This window comes from Salvelinus alpinus, chromosome 1 (genome assembly GCF_045679555.1).
Source record: "Salvelinus alpinus chromosome 1, SLU_Salpinus.1, whole genome shotgun sequence".
Classification (NCBI taxonomy): Eukaryota; Metazoa; Chordata; class Actinopteri; order Salmoniformes; family Salmonidae; genus Salvelinus; species Salvelinus alpinus.
Window position 1 is genome coordinate 13,332,091 of NC_092086.1, and position 9,386 is coordinate 13,341,476.

The 9,386-nt window shown below is 43.9% G+C and overlaps 1 protein-coding gene across 2 annotated transcripts; it reads right to left on the bottom strand.

Annotated features, from left to right (window-relative positions):
- Positions 1-2,792: 2,792 nt before the first annotated feature.
- On the bottom strand, positions 2,793-8,888 carry LOC139569959 (uncharacterized). Of its 2 annotated transcripts, none has more exons than XM_071391370.1 (4): positions 8,119-8,888; positions 7,162-7,650; positions 6,596-6,741; positions 2,793-2,929 (listed from the first exon to the last, which is right to left on the bottom strand). In XM_071391370.1, exons 1-3 carry the CDS (start codon positions 8,459-8,461, stop codon positions 6,641-6,643), a joined length of 933 nt encoding a protein of 310 aa, XP_071247471.1. In that variant the 5' UTR covers positions 8,462-8,888; the 3' UTR covers positions 2,793-2,929; positions 6,596-6,640. The 2 variants fall into 2 exon arrangements, with proteins under 2 accessions (XP_071247471.1, XP_071247463.1); XM_071391362.1 differs by having other exon boundaries at positions 7,156-7,650.
- Positions 8,889-9,386: the final 498 nt, after the last annotated feature.

Here is a 9,386-nt window from a genome sequence, read left to right on the forward strand (position 1 = left end):
CTCTATACTGTTGATCTGATATTCTATAAGAGGAACAGCAACTCCTCTATACTGTTGATCTGATATTCTATAAGAGGAACAGCAACTCCACTATACTGTTGATCTGATATTCTATAAGAGGAACAGCAACTCCTCTATACTGTTGATCTGATATTCTATAAGAGGAACAGCAACTCCTCTATACTGTTGATCTGATATAAGAGAAACAGCAACTCCTCTATACTGTTGATCTGATATTCTATAAGAGGAACAGCAACTCCTCTATACTGTTGATCTGATATTCTATAAGAGGAACAGCAACTCCTCTATACTGTTGATCTGATATTCTATAAGAGGACCAGCAACTCCTCTATACTGTTGATCTGATATAAGAGAAACAGCAACTCCTCTATACTGTTGATCTGATATTCTATAAGAGGAACAGCAACTCCTCTATAGTGTTGATCTGATATAAGAGAAACAGCAACTCCATTATACTGTTGATCTGATATTCTATAAGAGGAATAGCAACTCCTCTATACTGTTGATCTGATATTCTATAAGAGGAACAGCAACTCCTCTATACTGTTGATCTGATATAAGAGAAACAGCAACTCCACTATACTGTTGATCTGATATTCTATAAGAGGAATAGCAACTCCTCTATACTGTTGATCTGATATTCTATAAGAGGAATAGCAACTCCTCTATACTGTTGATCTGATATTCTATAAGAGGAATAGCAACTCCTCTATACTGTTGATCTGATATTCTAGAAGAGGTGCAGGAAGGTGCCGGTACTCAAGTCAAGCACTGATGCCAGCACTAACACACCTGATTCAACAAGCCAACCAATCATCATCAAGACCCTGGTTATTTTATTGAACCTGTATTTTATCAGGGAGTCATGCTGAGACCGAGGTCTCTTCACAGATGAGCCCTGAATTACAGAAATGACAGAAAATACACCAGTCAGAAAAACAAGGTCATAAAAAACAAACACATTGATCAGTAATAAGGTCCTCTATCAGCTTTCTGAATTGGCCGAGGGGCACAAAAACAACATTTCAATTAGCTGGAAAGTGTGTTGATGCTTTGCTGGAACAAAATCCTGCCCTGCACAGACTGTACTACTATTTCTGGAGCCAGGCCTTGTTAGGGAGGATGTAGACATTGAATTGATGCAAAAAACAACATATTTATTTACCTTCGTAAATGTATACAGAATAATTCGGTTTTATTTGTAGGTTATTAAATTCAATTCACCATTATAAAACCACTTAAACATACTTAGTTCTAGCTCTCTCTCTCTGTCTCTCTCTCTCTCTCTCTGTTTCTCTCTCTCTCTCTCACTCTCTCTCTCTCTCTCTCTCTCTCTGTCTCTCTCTGTCTCGCTCTCTCTCTCGCTCTCTCTCTCTCACTCACTCGATCTCGCTTGCTTTCACTCGCTCACTGTCTTTCTCTGCATTCTGGTGAGTTCAGAATAAAACTTTTTTTATCTCTCTATCACACCAAGTTTTGTCCAATAAGGCCCGAGGAGTTTGTGGTATATGGCCAATATACCACAAACCCCCGAGGTGCCTGATTTCTATTACAAACTGGTTACCAACGTAATTAGAGCAGTAAAAATACATGTTTTGTCATACCCGTGGTAAACGGTCTGATATACCACGGCTGTCAGCCAATCAGCATTCAGGGCTCGTACCACCCAGTTTAGAATCTCGTTTTTAGAATTGAGAATGAAACCAAAGAATGTCAGAGCAGAGGTCTAAGTTACAAATAATCAAGGGGTAGAATATGGCTGCAGGAATAGGGTTGGATGTGGTTTGGGTTAGGGTTATGGTTGAACTGGGTCGTAGACATGAAGCTAAGGTTAGGGTTAGGGTTAGGGTTAGGGTTAGGGTTAGGGTTGTGGTTGTGGTGGTGGTTGGGTTGAGGTTTAGGTTTAGGGTTAGGGTTAGGGTTGAGGCTAGGGTTAGGTTTGTGGTTGAGGGTTAGGGTTAGGGTTAGGGTTAGGGTTGTGGTTCAGGCTAGGGTTAGGGTTAGGGTTAGGGTTAGGGTTAGGGTTAGGGTTGTGGTTGTGGTTGTGGTTCAGGCTAGGGTTAGATTGAACCGGGTTACATTATAACCTGTAATGGTTACACTTTTCCATGCAGAAGTGACATCAGTCATTTTCATTTCTTCAATAAAAGTTGTGTATAACAGTTTATAAGGCACATAGTCATAATCATAAGGAAGTCTTTTGAAAGTTTAGTAAGAGCATTGATTTCTTTGCTTTTCTCCGCAGGGTCTAGAAGAAAGTGATCAAGTACTCAGGATATGCCTGATTGTCATGGAAAACAACAAACATAGATGGCCTTGATGGGTGGTCTGTCACGCTGTTGTAGAGTTCAACAGTCGTGGTGCTTTTAGCTGGAGGCACTGTCATCCCACGTCGTCCTGCTGTGAAATCTCCAGTCAGAACTCGACATAGGTACATATTCTTCTGCCCTTGGAGATCTGCTCTTGAGTATGTGCTACTGGCAGAGTAGCTGGCACCGACGGCAAAGTAGGTGCCATTTCCAAATGCTGTAGCTGGAAAAATGATACATTGCTTAGGTTTTCAGACTATTGCAGAGACAGGACTGAGTAAATGAGAAGCACAAGCTAAGTTTCAAATCAAGAGCAATAGAATTGTACATATAACTTTTACCAATAACCATAGGAGTTGGCAAGACAGGACGAACAGATCTGGGACCAGGCTACTTGTCCATGGAACGTACGTATCTGTCTTACCATTTTTCCCAGCAAAGCTCCGATTGAAGCCATGGTTGTTGATGTGATTGATGGTTGTGTGGCATGTTCCATGGAAGAGCCTCTTCTCATTCTTCTGGTGACCGTTCCTGAGCTCCATGTCATGTTTCTTGATCTGGAGACTCCTCCACAGGGTTGGGTTCTGGATCCTCTCAATCTGAAATAAATTGAGGGTACACTTTATACGAGCCATTAATAGACTCTAAAATGTATCCTGAATACCTTCTATACATCTTAGTTTATTATTGTGGGCTGAAAAATATCCAGACAAACAAATATCTGGCGAGCTGACCCCTAGCTGACCCCTAGCTGACCCCTAGATGAGCTGAGGGGCCTCATCATTATTTCTAAGTGCTTAACTAAATACTAACACACAAAGTCTCTAATAAACAAACAATTTAATATGGCTGATCTCAAATGAAATCAAATTCAAATCAAATGTATTTATAAAGCCCTTTTTACATTAGCCGATGTCAAAGTGCTGTACAGAAAATTGGAACGGAAATGGCGCCACACCAAACTGGAAGTCTTCCGACTAGCTTGGAAAGACAGTACCGTGCAATATCGAAGAGCCCTCACTGCTGCTCGATCATCCTATTTTTCCAACTTAATTGAGGAAAATAAGAACAATCCTCAATTTCTTTTTGATACTGTCGCAAAGCTAACTAAAAAGCAGCATTCCCTAAGTGAGGATGGCTTTCACTTTAGCAGTAATAAATTCATGAACTTCTTTGAGGAAAAGATCATGATCATTAGAAAGCAAATTACGGACTCCTCTTTAAATCTGCGTATTCCTCCAAAGCTCAGTTGTCCTGAGTCTGCACAACTTTGCCAGGACCTAGGATCAAGAGAGACACTCAAGTGTTTTAGTACTATATCTCTTGATACAAAGATGAAAATAATCATGGCCTCTAAAACTTCAAGCTGCATACTGGACCCTATTCCAACTAAACTACTGAAAGAGCTGCTTCCTGTGCTTGGCCCTCCTATGTTGAACATAATAAACGGCTCTCTATCCACCGGATGTGTACCAAACTCACTAAAAGTGGCAGTAATAAAGCCTCTCTTGAAAAAGTCAAACCTTGACCCAGAAAATATTTAAAAAACTATCGGCATATATCGAATCTTCCATCCCTCTCAAAAAATTTTTGAAAAAGCTGTTCTCACTGCCGTCCTGAAGACAAACAATGTTTCAGTCTGGTTTTAGACCCCATCATAGTACTGAGACTGCACTCATGAAGGTGGTAAATTACCTTTTAATGGCGTCAGACCGAGGCTCTGCATCTGTCCTCGTGCTCCTAGACCTTTGTGCTGCTTTTGATACCATCGATCACCACATTCTTTTGGAGAGATTGGAAACCCAAATTGGTCTACACGGACAAGTTCTGGCCTGGTTTAGATCTTATCTGTCTGAAAGATATCAGTTTGTCTCTGTGAATGGTTTGTCCTCTGACAAATCAACTGTACATTTCGGTGTTCCTCAAGGTTCCGTTTTAGGACCACTATTGTTTCCACTATATATTTTACCTCTTGGGGATGTCATTCGAAAACATAATGTTAACTTTCACTGCTATGCGGATGACACACAGCTGTACATTTCAATGAAACATGGTGAAGCCCCAAAATTGCCCTCGCTAGAAGCCTGTGTTTCAGACATAAGGAAGTGAATGGCTGCAAACGTTATACTTTTAAACTCGGACAAAACAGAGATGCTTGTTCTAGGTCCCAAGAAACAAAGAGATCTTCTGTTGAATCTGACAATTAATCTTGATGGTTGTACAGTCGTCTCAAATAAAACTGTGAAGGACCTCGGCGTTACTCTGGACCCTGATCTCTCTTTTGACTAACATATCAAGACTGTTTCAAGGACAGCTTTTTTCCATCTACGTAACATTGCAAAAATCAGAAACTTTTTGTCCAAAAATTATGCAGAAAAATTAATCCATGCTTTTGTTACTTCTAGGTTAGACTACTGCAATGCTCTACTTTCCGGCTACCCGGATAAAGCACTAAATAAACTTCAGTCAGGCTGCTAGAATCCTGACTAGAACCAAAAAATTTTTATTTAATATGTTTAATATTACTCCAGTGCTAGCCTCCCTACACTGGCTTCCTGTTAAGGCAAGGGCTGATTTCAAGGTTTTACTGCTAACCTACAAAGCATTACATGGGCTTGCTCCTACCTATCTTGCCGATTTGGTCCTGCCGTACATATCTACACGTACGCTACGGTCACAAGACGCAGGCCTGCTAATTGTCCCTAAAATTTCTAAGCAAACAGCTGGAGGCAGGGCTTTCTCCTATAGAGCTCCATTTTTATGGAATGGTCTGCCTACCCATGTGAGAGACGCAGACTCGGTCTCAACCTTTAAGTCTTTACTGAAGACTCATCTCTTCAGTGGGTCATATGATTGAGTGTAGTCTGGCCCAGGAGTGTGAAGGTGAACGGAAAGGCTCTGGAGCAACGAACCGCCCTTGCTGTCTCTGCCTGGCCGGTTCCCCTCTCTCCACTGGGATTCTCTGCCTCTAACCCTATTACAGGGGCTGAGTCACTGGCTTACTGGTGCTCTTTCATGCCGTCCCTAGGAGGGGTGCGTCACTTGAGTGGGTTGAGTCACTGACGTGATCTTCCTGTCTGGGTTGGCGCCCCCGCCCCCCCCCCCCTTGGGTTGTGCCGTGGCGAAGATCTTTGTGGGCTATACTCGGCCTTGTCTCAGGATGGTAAGTTGGTGGCTGAAGATATCCCTCTAGTGGTGTGTGGGCTGTGCTTTGGCAAAGTGGGTGGGGTTATATCCTTCCTGTTTGGCCCTGTCCGGGGGTATCGTCGGATGGGGCCACAGTGTCTCCTGACCCCTCCTGTCTCAGCCTCCAGTATTTATGCTGCAGTAGTTTATGTGTCGGGGGGCTAGGATCAGTTTGTTATATCTGGAGTACTGTCTTATCCGGTGTCTTATCCGGTGTCCTGTGTGAATTTCAGTATGCTCTCTCTAATTCTCTCTTTCTCTCTTTCTTTCTCTCTCTCGGAGGACCTGAGCCCTAGGACCATGCCTCAGGACGACCTGGCATGATGACTCCTTGCTGTCCCCAGTCCATCTGGCCGTACTGCTGCTCCAGTTTCAACTGTTCTGCCTGCGGCTATGGAACCCTGACCTGTTCACCGGACGTGCTACCTGTCACAGACCTGCTGTTTTCAATTCTCTAGAGACAGCAGGAGTGGTAGAGATACTCTTAATGATCGGCTATGAAAAGCCAACTGACATTTACTCCTGAGGTGCTGACTTGCTGCACCCTCGACAACTACTGTGATTATTATTATTTGACCATGCTGGTCATTTTTGAATATTTGAACATCTTGGCCATGTTCTGTTATAATCTCAACCCGGCACAGCCAGAAGAGGACTGGCCACCCCTCATAGCTTGGTTCCTCTCTAGGTTTCTTCCTAGGTTTTGGCCTTTCTAGGGAGTTTTTCCTAGCCACCGTGCTTCTACGCCTGCATTGCTTGCTGTTTGGGGTTTTAGCCTGGGTTTCTGTACAGCACTTTGAGATATCAGCTGATGTAAGAAGGGCTATATAAATACATTTGATTTGATTTGAAACCCAGACTAAAACCCCAAACAGCAAGCAATGCAGGTGTAGAAGCACGGTGGCTAGGAAAAACTCCCTAGAAAGACAGGAACCTAGTCAGAAGGCTAGAGACCAACAGATGAGTCACCCTGAACTAATCAACCCATTACTCACACAGCCATGCAGATAACATCCAGAACATACGAAGACATAAAAATAACTACAATGGAAGTGTATTTTGGAAAACAGGTAGCCTACCTTTATAACTTTGTTGGGGCAGGTGGCTCGGAACAGTTTTAAAACTTAATTGTGCTCTGGGCTTCCTGGCTGAATGAGGCAGGACAGGCAGGACGTGTTGGCTGGCATGGCATCCCAATGCTGAGGGAGACTCTCAATAGGTTGAGCTAGAGCAAACACAGTTATTGCTAAGTTGGTGAACAGTTAGCATTTCCCATAAGAAAATCATGTCACACTTAACCATTACATTTAACATTTAAGTCATTTAGCAGACGCTCTTATCCAGAGCGACTTACAACCATCATGCTAACACTAGCTGGGCATGCATAGTTGTATACAGGATATGATAGTGCCACGGGGAAGTAGAACAGTCTTAGCGAAGCATCTGCCCATGTAATAGTTGTTTCCACTGCTCAAAAAATGTTACCTTCCTCACAATAATGGTATCCATGAACAGAATACAAAGGTTAAGAAAATGCAAATAGACTTCCGGCTAATGGACGTGTTGAACTTGAACTGAGCTTATCCCCTTGTTAACTAAGGTTAAAATAGAAAATTAACTCTGTATGGAATACACCAACCTGTACCTGCTAACTTGTCGATTTGTCTGCTTTTGAGGATGTTTCCACTTGTCTTGTTAGCAGCCCTGTCAGGCAGGGGGAACTTGCACATTTTCCCCCGGACAGAGACCTCCACACGGGGCTGCTTCCTCTCCAGCGCCTGCTGCAGATGGAAGTTATGGATGGGGTGGAATCTCTGGTACTGCCCCGCTGGCTGCTGCTGCCAATCCACCATGTTGCTAGGCACTTTAATGTTCCAGTTGAAGGACTCTTTGTCCCTGGCCTTCCTCAGCGTTTCCTGGATTCTCATGGCATGGATGCGGTGGCGGTTGGATTCGGACAGGTAGACAGCGTCGTGTGGGATGCTGCTGCTCTCTGGTTCCTTTAGGTTCAGGTCCTTGATCCAACGATCCACTTTGGAAGAAATGTGGAAGACAGCCGGATCCACTTCCCGGCCCTTGATGACAATGTCCTCATTCTTTTGTGGCTTTTTAGCTTTACCCCAGTTGAACAATGCTGTGAGAATAAAAGGAAAAGGATACCTAGTCAGTTGTACAACTGAATGCCTTCAACTGAAATGTGTCTTCCGGCATTTACCCCCTCTGAATCAAAGAGGTGCAGGGAGCTGCCTTAATCATCATCAACAGCACCAAGGGAGCAGTGGGTTAACTGCCTTGCTCAGGGGCAGAACAACAGATTTTGACCTTGTCAGGGATTTGATCCAGCAACCTTTAGTTTACTGGCCCAATGCTCTAACCACTAGTCTACCATATGGGACACAACACACTGTTTTAATGAAGTAATAGGGTATTCTATAGAATGTCATGTAGAATGTCAAGTAGAACGTCGTGTAGAACGTCAAGTAGAACGTCGTGTAGAACGTCGTGTAGAACGTTGTGTAGAAAGTCAAGTGGAACGTCGTGTGGAACGTCGTGTGGAACGTCATGTGGAACGTCAAGTAGAACGTCATGTAGAACGTCTTACCGTGAGGTTTTACGTATGTAGGCTTTTTGCAGGTGATCAGATATTCAGGTAGAGCCTGGTGACCATTGAAGATGACCCAGGTGTCTCCGCCTCCTTTCACACTGTCATACAGGGTGAGTGGGTCTCTGGCAAAGGGAGGAGGCACGATGAGACCTGGACAGCCAACAATTGACTTGCCAGTCAGCACCTGTGCCTCAATGAAGTACAGGTACTCCTCGTCAGCTGAGCCCTTCCACAGCCTCTCTGCCCCGTGCACGCTGCCGCTGAAGTAGATCCCCTCTCCCAGCTTTTGCTCTGTGGATGAAACATATTCTTGCACAACATCAGAGAAAGTGGACTCCATGGCAACATAAAACGATTTTGTGACGGTTGTGTGTTATTCTAGCTACACACCAGGAATAGGTATGTGCTGTGACTGAAAAAGACTAGTGAAAGTTGCCGACCTGCATATTCTGATTGCGGTAGACCCACGGATAGAGTACATGTCGGCTAGTGTAACTATTTATTACACCTCATGTTAACATTCTGTCATAAAAAAACATGTTTTCCAATCTCAAGGCGTTAACTAATAATCAAATACTAAAGTGCCATTAAGGTAACATGGTAGAGGTTTTCATCTTAAATCAGCCATAAATTGTCCCTTGTGACATGTGGAATGGAAGCTAGTTGTGTGCAACAAGGAGGGTCAATTGAGTGCAAGCTTCACAAAAAAAATGTCTAGCCTATCTATCTATGGGTAAAAGGTTTGATTGTGTTATGCTCGATGCGCTAATTTTTCCACCACAAATCACCAGAAAATGGCCAAAAAGAATAGAACCAGCTCACCTGCTTATACACTATGATTGACAATTTATTTAACTAGGCAAGTCAGTTAAGAACAAATTCTTTATACAATGACGGGGTACACCGTCCAAACTCGGACGACGCTGGGCCAATTGCGCGCCGTCCTATGGGACTCCCAATCACAGCCGGTTATGATACAGCCTGGAATCAAACCAAGGTGTCTGTAGTGACGCCTCTAGCACTGAGATGAGGTGCCTTAGACCACTGCACCACTCGGGAGCCTGAACCAGGCTCTGTAGTGACTCCTCTAGCACTGAGATGAGGTGCCTTAGACCGCTGCACCACTCGGGAGCCTGAACCAGGCTCTGTAGTGACTCCTCTAGCACTGAGATGAGGTGCCTTAGACCGCTGCACCACTCGGGAGCCTGAACCAGGCTCTGTAGTGACACCTCTAGCACTGAGATGAGGTGCCTTAGACCGCTGCA

Coding starts and splice junctions, on each gene's coding strand:
- LOC139569959 (XM_071391362.1), bottom strand. CDS start 8,461: ATGGAGTCCACTTTCTCTGATGTTGTGCAAGAATATGTTTCATCCACA. Junction 7,651..8,118: donor TACATACGTAAAACCTCACG/GTAAGACGTTCT, acceptor TTATTCTCACAG/CATTGTTCAACTGGGGTAAA. Junction 6,742..7,155: donor CGACAAGTTAGCAGGTACAG/GTTGGTGTATTC, acceptor TGTTTGCTCTAG/CTCAACCTATTGAGAGTCTC.